General features: G+C 48.7%; 1 protein-coding gene across 1 annotated transcript; it reads left to right on the top strand.

Moving 5' to 3' along the window:
• Positions 1-10,457: 10,457 nt before the first annotated feature.
• On the top strand, positions 10,458-12,068 carry LOC120686364. Its single transcript, XM_039968565.1, has 4 exons — positions 10,458-10,975; positions 11,280-11,381; positions 11,477-11,605; positions 11,703-12,068. Exons 1-4 carry the CDS (start codon positions 10,744-10,746, stop codon positions 11,888-11,890), a joined length of 651 nt encoding a protein of 216 aa, XP_039824499.1. The 5' UTR covers positions 10,458-10,743; the 3' UTR covers positions 11,891-12,068.
• Positions 12,069-12,170: the final 102 nt, after the last annotated feature.

Raw genomic sequence — 12,170 nt, forward strand, 5'->3', positions numbered from 1 at the left:
GGGAAAGGGAGCTCCCAGTCACTTAGCCGTTGTCGGCCGCCCGCCCGCTCTCTCACTCTCACTCTTTCACTCACACGCTGCAGTCGAGCCCGCCGACTCCCAAGCCGCCGCCGCCACCCCCGCCGCTGCCGTAGTCGACCTCCGGCGCCGCCGCCGCCCAAAGCTCGGGCTCCGACAGCCCCACCGGCCCGCGCCGCCTGCCTCCGGCCCCGCCGCCGCCCGCGCCGCCTGCCTCCGGCCCCGCCGCCGCCCGCGCCACCCCGACCTCGGGCCCGACCCTGCCGCCCCGAGCCCCGAGCCGTCCCCGACCCCTCCGCTCCGAGCTCGAGCCCCGACCCCGCCGGCCCGAGCCGCGCCGTTCCGAGCCCCGGCCGCTCCCCCGCCGCCCCGAGTCGCCGCGCCGCTTAGAGCCCCGGCCGTGCGGCCCTCCAGTGCCGAGCCGGCGCTGCCGAGCTCTTGGAGAGGCCGAGGCCGGAGCTCCCGCGGCGGCGAGGTCACGGCCTAGCTGGCGGCCGCCGCCCCCTCTGGAGGTAATTTTCAAATTTTTAGTTAGTTTAATTAGTTTCCTTAATTAGTTTATTAATTTAGTTAATTAGTTTTATTGTGCACTTTAATTAGTTAGTTGAATACTTAGTTTATTTAACTTAGTTTAGTTAACTTAGTCGTTTTTAGTTACTTTAGTTAATTGTTTATTTTATTTTAGGTAGTTTAGTTTATTTTAGTAAGTTTATGCAATTAGATTAGTTATACTTTAGTAGTTTGGTTTATTTAGTATGGAAATTCAATTAGTTTTTGAGAGTTTTAATTACGAATGTTCCTTAATTAGTTTCTAGAAGTTCACGTAACAATTAGGCGTCTCCCATTAGGAACAGATACAGATGGAGATATGCAAATCAGTGCATATCTATAACCGTATATGTTTCGAATTGTCCACGGTTTTTGGACAGTCCGAGAATGCGTAATGGGGTCGGTTTTCATGCTGTACTCCGATCCAGGACAGACTTTCAGCAGCACGTCCCCATTGTTCTTCGGATACACAATCTCCCTTTCGGGACGTGTATTTGGAGAACAGCGGGGAGGTGCTGCCGAAATTCTGGCCCGGATCGTAGTAGAGCATGGAAACCAGCCCCAGCTACGCATCCTCGGGTGGGATTAGGACCTATCATTACCTATTAGAAACTATAGACACCGTGTAGATGCACTCGGGGTATTTTATATTATAAAACTCGTTGACATGATAGAGTATAGATGACTGTGCGTGGATGTACTCCGGTTGGAAACAAGGGGGAGCTTGATCTTGGAATGGATTCAAAAGACCGAGGCTTTCTTGGATCGAGCATTTTCAAAGGTTAAAGGAGGCTCATGCACTTGGTGTCCCTGCACCAAATGTGGAAACACGCGTCGACAGAGACGGGAAGACATGACACAACATCTTTGCAATTATAGATTTACGAGAGACTATACCCGGTGGACCTACCATGATGAAGCCAATCGTATGAGAAACAAGATTGTTAGGCAACACATTGAAGATCGTGATGCTGATGCCGGGGTAGGAGATATGTTAGATGACTTTCATGAAGCACACTTCGTGGGAGAACGTAGGGAGGAGGAGCCAGAGCCAACCGCGAAGGCGTACTATGACATGTTGACTGCAGCACAAGAACCCCTTCATGGGCATACCAAGGTTTCACAACAGGATGCCATTGCCAGCCTGATGGCCGTGAAGTCCCAGTTTACCCTGAGTCGAGATGCTTTTGATGTTATGTTGACAGTTATTGGCACTCTGCTTTCGGAAGGTCACATTCTTCGAAAGAGCATGTATGAGGCATAGAAACTCCTTCGTGCATTGAAGATGCCGTATGAGCAGATACATGCATGTCCCAAAGGATGCATCTTGTTTAGGAAAGAGCATACGGAAGCAAAATACTGTCCAAAGTGTGAATCCTCTAGGTTCATAGAGGTAGAGACTAGTGATGGTCAGAAGAGACAGCTCGCGGTCCCCGTGAAAGTCTTACGATACCTTCCGCCCATACCGAGGATCCAACGGCTATTCATGACCGAGGAGTCCGCGAAACAGATGACATGGCACAAAATGGGAACTCGATACAATCCTGATAAGCTTGTACATCCATCCGATGCTGAATCATGGACCTACTTTGACGGGATTCATCAAGTCAAAGCAGATGAAGCTCGTAATGTGCGTGTTGCCCTAGCAACTGATGGCTTCAATCCATATGGAATGTCGGCTGCACCTTACACTTGTTGGCCTGTGTTCGTTATTCCCCTCAATCTCCCTCCAGGCGTGATTTTCCAACGACAGAACATATTCTTGTCGTTGATAATTCCTGGACATCCGGGAAATAATATGAGTGTCTACATGGAGCCCCTGATTGATGATTTTCTCCATGCTTGGGAGGAAGGGGTTTGGACATACGATCGAGCTACAAAGACAAACTTTAGAATGTATGTTTGGTACCATTATTCCCTTCATGATTTGCCAGCGTATGGGATATTCTGCGGCTGGTGTGTTCACGGAAAGTTCTCTTGCCCAGTATGCAAGGCAGCTCTGATGTTCATATGGTTGCGGAAGGGTGGAAAATATTCTTCGTTCGATAAACATCGACAATTCCTCCCTCTTGACCATCCATTCAGATGCGATAAGAAGAACTTCACGAAAGGTGTCGAAGTTCTGGACCCTCCCCCTCATATTATGACAGGTGTTGGTGTTCATGCTCAGTTAGATAGTCTTGTGGCCAATGCAGAAGGTGGTTTTGAAGGATATGGTGAGCAACATGCCTGGGCACAGAAGTCGGGATTGTGGAGGCTTCCCTACATGCACGATCTCTTCCTTCCACATAACATTGATATGATGCAGTCTGAAAAGAATGTCACTGAGGCACTATTCAGAACACTCATGGACATTGCAGAGAAGACAAAGGACAACATTAAGGCCAGAGTGGATCAAGCAACATTATGCGATAGACCGAAGCTAGACATGAGGCCTCCTGGGTCAGGCAAGGCATGGAAAAAGCCTATGGCCAATTTTGTCCTGACGAGGCCCCAGAGGAGGGAAGTGCTAGAATGGTTTCAAACCTTAATGTTTCCTGATGGGTATGCAGCGAATCTGAGGAGGGGAGTCAACTTGTCTACTATGCGAATTAACGGGCTTAAGAGTCATGACTACCACATATGGTTAGAGAGGCTTCTTCCGGTGATGGTTCGAGGATACCTCCCTGATCAAGTCTGGCAAGTGCTGGCAGAGTTGAGCTTTTTCTTCCGCCAGCTTTGTGCTAAGGAGTTATCTCTGACTGTTATTGAAGAAATGGAAAGAATGACGCCTGTGTTGCTCTGTAAGTTGGAGAAGATATTTCCATCAGGCTTCTTCAACCCGATGCAGCATATGATTTTGCACCTACAGTACGAGGCACGAATGGGGGGGCAGTGCAAGATCGTTGGTGCTACTCAATTGAGAGATGTCAAAAAGTCCTTCAAACTAAATGTAAAAATAAATGCAAAATTGAAGCTTCCATCGCAGAGGTATACATTCTAGAGGAGGTGTCAAACTTCACATTGAAATATTATACTGAGAATCTTCCTAGCGTGCATAATCCACCCTCATGTTACAATGCTGGGGAAGCTGACTCGAATCTCAGCCTTTTCAAAGGGCAACTCGAAAGTGCGAGTGTTGCGAGCATCAAGACCTTAAATTTTGAAGAGTGGCGCAGTATCATGCTATATGTGTTGACCAACTTATCCGAAGTGCAGCCGTACATACAATAAGTTCTCTGCATTCATTTAGTTCTCGAGTACTCCCTTTACGGCATTCAACCCGTTCGTTTCTCTTTCGAACAGGGAATTTCATGTGCAATTCTGGCATCGATCAAGGATACCTACCCTCCAGGAAGCTGAGACCCTTCTTAGACAGGGTGCGGGAAATGGAAGGCTTGATTTTATTTTTTGGTTCAAACAAAAGGTAATGTCTACGTCGTGACTCTTTTGTAGTATGAATTTACAAGTTGCTCGGGCGTGTACATAATTTGGCCTGCTTGAACTTGTAGACCCAAACTGATGCCTCAGTGAATGCCGAGTTGCGTCAGGTTGCCAATGGTTGTGCCTATAGGGTCAAGTCATTTGGAGCTTATGATATGAATGGATATCGCTTCCACACAACAAGTCACGAGTAGAGTCGACCGAATAGAAGGACCACAAATTCTAGAGTGTTTACGCCAGGAGACGATGGGCTCGAGTACCATGGAAGAATCAAATAAATATATGAACTCATGTTTCATGGGTCGAATCCTCAGAAACCTTTCATATTCAAATGCCATTGGTTTGATCATCATGCTGTGAGACGGACTCTGAATCTTGGGCTAGTTGAAGTTCAACAAGCGTCCGTGTATCCAGGAGATGATGTCTATATTGTGGCTCAACAAGCTACGCAAGTTTATTATCTCTCATATCCGTGCCAAACCGACAATCGTCTCAAGGGTTGGGATGTTGTGTACAAGGTATCGCCACACGATAAATTACTGTCCCGAACAATGAAGATTACAACATAGATCCAAACACATATGCCGGTGAGTTCTTTCAATAAGATGGGCTAGATGGGACTTTTCAGATAGACTTAACCGAAGCGATGGGAATGGAACTGGACAATGAAAGAATTGATAACGACGATGCAGGGGATGAGGTTCACAATGTCAAGGACTTAGAATTACTAGAGCGATTACGCTTAGACAATGACAGTGATGATGACAGCGTTCCTCCTATGGAGATCGATGGTGATTATATCGACACACGTGATAGCGATGATGAGACATATGATCCGGCTAGTCCGGATCATGATGACTATTTTTAATACATGTAAGAACTATACTAATTAATTTTTTTTACTATTTTTGTTCGTTTTAGTCATTGTACTTACTTTATATACTAATTGTACTACTTTTAATGATATCTACTAATTAATTTACTCATTTTAATTTCAGGAGATTGTTCGGTGATGGCGGGGCGCAACAGAAGTCTGATGAGGTCACTCACAGACCTATTGGGCGGTAGATCTACCGAGGCAGGTGAGTCCTCCCAGAGGACTCGACAGACATGCAGGAGAAGTCGGAGGAGTGGAGCAGGTTCATCGACGTGCGATGCCGCTGAGGGCTCCGGCACGGCTGTAGGAGGGAGGGCTGGGAGGAGGAGCAGGAGCAGGAGATGTGCTCCTCTTGTGGAGGAGGAGGCGGAGGTGGCGGAGGAGGAGGAGGAGGAGGAGGAGGCCGGTGCTGAGGAGCACGAGCAGGAGCAGGAGGAGGAGAAGGAGGAGGAGGATGGGGCAGAGGAGGAGGAGGACTTGGGCGTACTTGCTGTCTGGCAGCGAGGCCCCTCGAGGCTCCCGGATCGTCCGATACCTCTAGAGCACCGACCGGTCCTCCGACATGACGGGAAAAGGTAAGTAAGTTTACAAGATTTCAATACGTTTCCTTTTGATATATTCAAAATCATAATTGACACTAATATTATCTCTCAATAACTTGCGCAGGAACTTTGAGATAGTTGTTCCAGGTGTTGCTCACAACCGCATGGCCAATGGCATCCTGGGACTCCTCTGCAAGCGACACTACCCAGGCGCCATGGATATTGCTGGGGTACGTCAGCCAGCCTCTTCGTGGGAGTACTACATCGCTGCACTGGATGGACCAGATGAGGAAGGCAGGGCATTCAACAACAAGGAGCACCGGGTGTTGAGTGAACTATGGGTAAGTCTTCATGGAACTACATTTACGAATACATCATATTCATTGCACCGGGTTTTGAAATAATGACTTTGTTCATGTTTTTGTGCAGGATTTCTACAGATGCGAGGAGGGAATGATGCCCAGGGCGATGCAGGTGGCTAGCAGAGCTTGTTACAAGCTGGTGGCGGATATGCTTTATGAGGCGCGCATCCAGGCCGTCATCGACTACAAGGCCAGGATCACAAAAGTGAGGACCTACAAAAGACCTGCGAGAGACATCAGACTCACCCGGGAACAATACTTGCGGGTAAATACTCAATCTTAAGGAGTTATCAACTATGCTCCATTTGTTCTTCTTAAATGTATTAGATATTGATGATGTGCAGGTGCCTCCGTGGTGAATTGCCAATGATTATCCGTGCTGGGAAATGATAGTGGACCGGTGGTGCTCGCAAGAGTGGTTGGAGATGCACGAGGCTGCCTGGCAGCTGCGTTTGCTGATGCCAGGTGCATCGCACCATCAAGGCAACCGTAACCTCAAGGCGTACGCGACTAGATATGTATGTGAATTAATTTCTTTATTTTAATGCTCAATTCTGCATAATTTCTAATCATCTTCTTTTTTTCGCAGTCGGCATCACATGGTGGTGTGCCTTGCACCCAAGTCCAGGCATACTGTTTGGCCCACAAAGGAAAGGCGACGTCCGATGTCACCTTCAACCCGCAGGATCCGCCCGAAGTGTACAGCAACGCAAGCGTCCACAGCCGCCTCAGTGGGTACACCTCGATGGCACAAGAAGATCATGGACCGGAGTTTGATGCGATCAATGAGCCCATTAATGGAGAAGTCGTCATGAGGGCGGGAGGAGGCTTGAAGCATGGACGGTACTGGTTTGGCGACAGCTTAGTCGACACGGCGACTACTCCCACTCTCTCGCAGATTCGAGCCAGGAGTACTAGCTCAAGCCCTGCCATACGCCCACGGCCAGACACTACACAGACTCAGATTGAGGCTGTCAAGGTTATTTTTGTTTCATCCGTCGTTCCTCCGTTTTTACATACGTTCGCTTTGAATTCTAACCCTAGGATCAAATCTTTTAGACTCAGATGGAAGCAACCTTCCAAGCACGGCAGGAGGCGGCAGAGGAGAGGTGGAGGGCCGAGCGGGACGACATGCAGCAAAAATTGGATCAAGCTCTAACATTTATGCAAAGCCTGGGCTCGGCGATGGGTGTTTCGCCTCCACAATTTCCTCCGGCCCCACTTGTTCGTCGGGCAGAAACTCCTCGTACCTTAAGTGGTTTTGACTCCTATCGAGTTTCATTTGTCTTAGTGACTTAGCATTAATCTAGAATGACTTAAGAATAATGCCTTATGATATATCTACAATGACTTACAACTTAAGCTAATGATTGTAGTTTCATTCTTATGTAACTAAATTATTATGCCTAAATTTGAATGCTCGTAACTTAATTCTTATATAACACATGCAATATATATATTCGTTTATGTGCAGAATCAGTCGGCGGCATCCAATGATGGGCCAGTGAATCCTGACTTCTCACCTCCGGTGCAGCCGTCTCAGCCGCCTCAGCAGTTTGTGTGGCCATCGCCTCAATGGGTGGCTTGGATTCAGCAGCAGCAGCAGCCGTCACCACCGCAGCAAGGTTGGTCGCCGACGCCTACATGGCCGCCCCCGCCGATGTGGCCGCAACATCCGCCACCGCCGCCGTCGGCCCCGTGAGTTGTATGGACTTTATTTCTAGGGACATATATGCTAGCTTTACACTTGAACTTGTATGGACTTGATTTGTATGAGCTTGTATGAACTTGTATGGACTTGACTTGAACTTGTGGTTGTCGATGAACGAAACAAGAGTTTATTTGCATCTGTGCATTTCTGGATAATATCAAATGCCTGCGATGCTTCTTGGGATACATGAAATGCTTATTGTGATATATATAAAATGCTTGTAATGCTTGGGATACCATATACGTAATAAACAAAAAAACAAATAGAATCTGGGCTCTTTGCCGTGTGCATTTACCATGGCACACGGCAAAGAAGCCCGCAAACAGTGCCAGCGACCATTATTTGCCGTGTGCAAATACCTTGGCACACGACAAAGATTCAGTCTTTGCCGTGTGCCAGGCCGGGAAAGCACACGGCAAAGATCCTTGCCACATCATCTGGCCGGTCGCCCGAGAAATTTTGACGTGGGTCACCCTTGGCACTCGACAAAGGCTTTGCCGTGTTCCCCAGAAGTTGCACACGGCAAAGGCTGGCTTCGCCGATGCCTGTTTGTCGTGTGCCCTTTGCCATGTGCGGCACACGGCAAACCCTTTGTCGTGGGCTTTTAAGGCTTTGGGCACACGGCAAAGGGGGCGTCTCCCGTAGTGTTTGTTTCTATAAACTTGGTAAGAGTCAGACAAGTTTGACTTAGTACGACAGTAAAACCAAATATGATTAGGAAGATATTAATTAATTACTTTTTAAAACAAATGGCATTTGATGTTTCGCGTTGCCAAATTAAACATGCTGGAAGCTACCGGCAAGTCAATGTTCCAGCATGTGACCAGGTTTTCTGTTAGAACGCCCGGTAATTTGACCAACGGGGAGTAGCTAGGTCCTTGCCTAAGCTCAAGGAAATCCCTTTCGCGCTTCAAAATTTATATATTTTCTCTTGGAAAACTTCCACGAGCTTTAAATATATATTAGCATCTGACGCATGGAAATCCTGCTAAGATCTTATTCGGTTGTTCGCGATTTATTCCGGATAAGGAATAATAGGTATAACAAGATAAGAGATCAGAATTTATTTCGAATAGGAAACTAATTAAAAAAGTAGACTTATAATCTCTTATTTTAGCTATCGTGAGTTTATTTTATTTCAATCAGTTTATGATCCAGAATAAATTCTCATACCTTATTGTAATCATGATTTTCTTATTATACCCATTAATCTCAGTCCGGAACAAATCTCATATAACCGAAAAAAGTCTAAGAGTAAAGTTAATAACTTAGCTTGCTGCTGGCTGCAAGTATCCTTGTAGTCTACCTCTCAACCTACTCGTATAATGGTTAGTCCTTCAACATTAATATATAGTTCACTTGTCTATCTCACAAGTTTTCTTAATTATTGTGTCGAACCCGACTGTAAGCTCACAGTCCGATTTTCCTCTCTCTCCTCCACCTCAGCATTCAGTCTACTTACAACCTGTTGAGCTAGTATTATAGGTGGGTGAGGAGCCGATGAGATCCTACGTGGGAGCACTGTTCACCTAAACGGCCATTTAGTTAGTTCACACACCGTTTAAACACTATATAGTGGTACACCGTTTGCATTTAATCGGTTGTTTTGACCATTTAAATGTTCATTTTTCCAGTTTAAATACCCATTTTGCTCGAATAATAGGCTAAACGGTAGGTGACTAACTGTTTACCGTTTATGAAACACTGCGTGGGAGAGAGAAAGTAGAAGAGAGAGTGGAGCAGGCAGCTGGTAAAATGCTCGTTAGGAGCCGGCGGAAAGACTCGCTCTCTCACTGCTACACAATAAATGCTAGTAGGACCTGCCCTAACAAGGCGACTTGGCAGCCTTGCAGCCGGCGTTGGGCAAATACCATAAGAGCAAGGTCAATAATTTAACTTGCTGCTAGCTGCAAGAGCCTTTGCAGCTTATCTCTGAGTCCACTTATATACTGGTTTAGCTCTCCACCATTAATATATGACTTATTTATTTTTTGATTCTTGTATCGAAGTTGGCTGTAAGCTTTAGAACCTATTTTTTGTTTCTCTCCTCCACCTTAACATTCAGTCTTCTTATAGCCCATCATAATAATACTTGCTCGTGTTACTCTAAAGGGAATCGAATTACACGCAGCTCAACCAGCTGCTGCGTGTTACTCGTTGGTTCGTTCATTCGTCAGACAAATCGAGCAGTTAAAGGGCCAACCAAATAAACATAAACCTTCTCGAAGCAGTAGCACCGCACCCACCAACCATGGCGATCGAGCGACAGACAGATCCGGCGCCGCCCATTCATTCCAACCTCAGCCCACAAGGCTAGCTAAATGATAAAAAAACGGGCAGATTAACCTTTTTCCAGCAGCGAAGAAGAAATCAACAGATAACAATAATATATACAAGAACACTAGAACAGCATAATTAATCCCGGGGAATTGACCGCATTCTACACGAGGGACACGGCACGGCACAGCTAGCTTCAGAGTAGTTCAGTTTAGTCGCCTGCATGTGTCTTCTAGATGAAACGGAGCTGGTAGCTCCCGACCGACCTGACGCCGCCCGCGGCCAAGAACACCGGACACCAAACGACGCGGCAGAGGCCAGGGCCCTGTTTGGTTGCAAGTAGCGTTAGTTGCGCTACGAGAGAATCTTGTCTGTATGAAGCACTAAACAAAGTTTATTTGGAAAATCTTTTCACGGGTGGATGTAACTTTTCGCAACGAACCTAATGACGGCAATTAATCCGTGATTGGCTACAGTGATGCTACAGTAACTATCCTCTAATCGTGTGTTGAAACACCTCATTAGATTCGTCTCGCAAAGTAGCGCGGATTGTGAAGTTAATTTTGTAAAATATATTTTATTTATACCTCTAATTATTTGTCAAAAATTGCTACATTAGCTTGCGCTACACAAACCAAACACGGCCCAGAACCCGTCAGGTTCCGATCTCTGTTAATCTGAAAACACAAAAAAAAAAAGGTTCCAGTCCTCTGAACTTGCGATCGCTCGTCAAATCTGACGACTTGCTCTCCCTTTTTATCTTCCACGCGAGAGCATGGGTTCGCAAGCCTCACCAGTCACCACACGACGACGCTTCCAGCTCTCCGAGCGCCAGCTAGCCAGCAGCTGCGCCGGTCGTCCTCCCTCCTCGCGGGAGGCCAGGAGGCGGAGGAGCTCGCCTCGGGCGCGGCGGCTCGACCGAGGGGCCGGCGCTCCTGTCCTGGTGTTGAACTGACCCCGGCCGCCGGCGTCCGGCGACGAGGGATGGGGCGCGGCGCCGGGCTGCTCGCCCTGCTGGCGCCTCTCGCCGCCGCGATGATGCTGGCCGGCGGCGCCGCGGCGGCCGGCGAGTGCGGCAGGGCGCAGTGCGGCATGGGTGCGTGCGCCGAGTCCGAAGACTACGCCTTCGGGTTCGCGTGCCAGTGCCGCCCCGGCTGGAGCCGCTTCCACCTCGGCGGCATGCAGTTCCCCTACCTCCCCTGCGTCATCCCCAACTGTAAGAACCTCCCCCTCCATCTCTGCTTCTCCAAGAACACGCAGGCTTGATCGGTGGCGTTCCAAGTCAACCCTGGCGCGTCGAAGTCCTCCTCGCGCAACACGTGCTGCGAGTCGGTCTTGGCACGGGGCTTTACTTTTTTTTTCCTATTCCTTCGGAAGGGCGATTCTGCTGACTCGGCAGCAGCGGCCGTCGGTGGAAAACTTGGAGAGAGAAAAAAATGAAGCCTTTGGCACGTGTCACGCGGTCAGAAATGTGAAGTCAAGGTGCAGCTAGCTTTGACTCCTTCTCCCTCCTCTTGCAGGCACCATCACCAACAGCTGCGACGGGTCGTCCCCGCCGCCGGCTCCCTCGCCGCCGCCACCGCCGCCGCCGCCGGGGCTTCCCAACTTCTCCATCTTCGACCGTAATAGCTAGCTCCCTCCAACCATGTAGTGCTACTGATGCCAGCTGAACCCAACCCATGGCTGAAGTGTCTTCTTCTTCCTTTCGTTTCGCCAGCGTGCCTGATGCAGTACTGCGGCGACGGCGGCGCCTGTGAGAAGGTAACCGACTTCACCCACCGCTGCAGCTGCCGCGACGGCTACGCCAACCTCCTCAACGACACCTCCTACCCCTGCTACCGCCAGTGTAAGCGATCGGCCCGCCTCCATGACCTCTGCTCTGATGAAACGCTCAAGCCTATGCCTATCTAACCGGCCTCGTGTTCTGGTCTCCGACCACGCAGGCTCGCTGGGGTCGGACTGCAGGGATCTCGGGATCGGCGTGATCAACGGGTCCACGCCGTCCACGTCGCCGCCGGCGCCCTTCTCCTTCACCGTCAGGAAGTCCGGCGCCGGAGCCGCCGCCGCGCCCGTGGGATGGCTGCTCGAGCTGCTCATGCTCGTGTCGTTTCTCTGGCTCCAGGCGATCTGAGCCCGGCTTTTAGCTCTTTTTGTTAAGAATATGCCATACGATTTGTCTTCAGATTAGGCAGGTGCACTATCATACAGTACAGCCAAGTTTTATTTCCGATTGAATTGCGCCAGTGTCATGTAAAAAATTGTATTGAGAAATAAATGAGCAGCAGACACTACACTACCCTGCATTCCTACATTCTAGGGGATCCACCGGAAACGCTCTACACCAGAGCAGCAACGATACGAAACAAACAGAACAGAAGCAGCAGCAGCTGCTGCACAGAAGCAGCAGAGCA

Source organism: Panicum virgatum, chromosome 8N (genome assembly GCF_016808335.1).
Source record: "Panicum virgatum strain AP13 chromosome 8N, P.virgatum_v5, whole genome shotgun sequence".
In the NCBI taxonomy this organism is placed as follows: Eukaryota; Viridiplantae; Streptophyta; class Magnoliopsida; order Poales; family Poaceae; genus Panicum; species Panicum virgatum.

Excerpts from the sequence above, each read along its gene's own strand:
- LOC120686364 (XM_039968565.1), top strand. The coding sequence starts at position 10,744 with ATGGGGCGCGGCGCCGGGCTGCTCGCCCTGCTGGCGCCTCTCGCCGCC. Across the intron at positions 11,382-11,476 it reads CAACTTCTCCATCTTCGACC|CGTGCCTGATGCAGTACTGC; the intron begins GTAATAGCTAGC and ends TCGTTTCGCCAG. Across the intron at positions 11,606-11,702 it reads CTACCCCTGCTACCGCCAGT|GCTCGCTGGGGTCGGACTGC; the intron begins GTAAGCGATCGG and ends CCGACCACGCAG.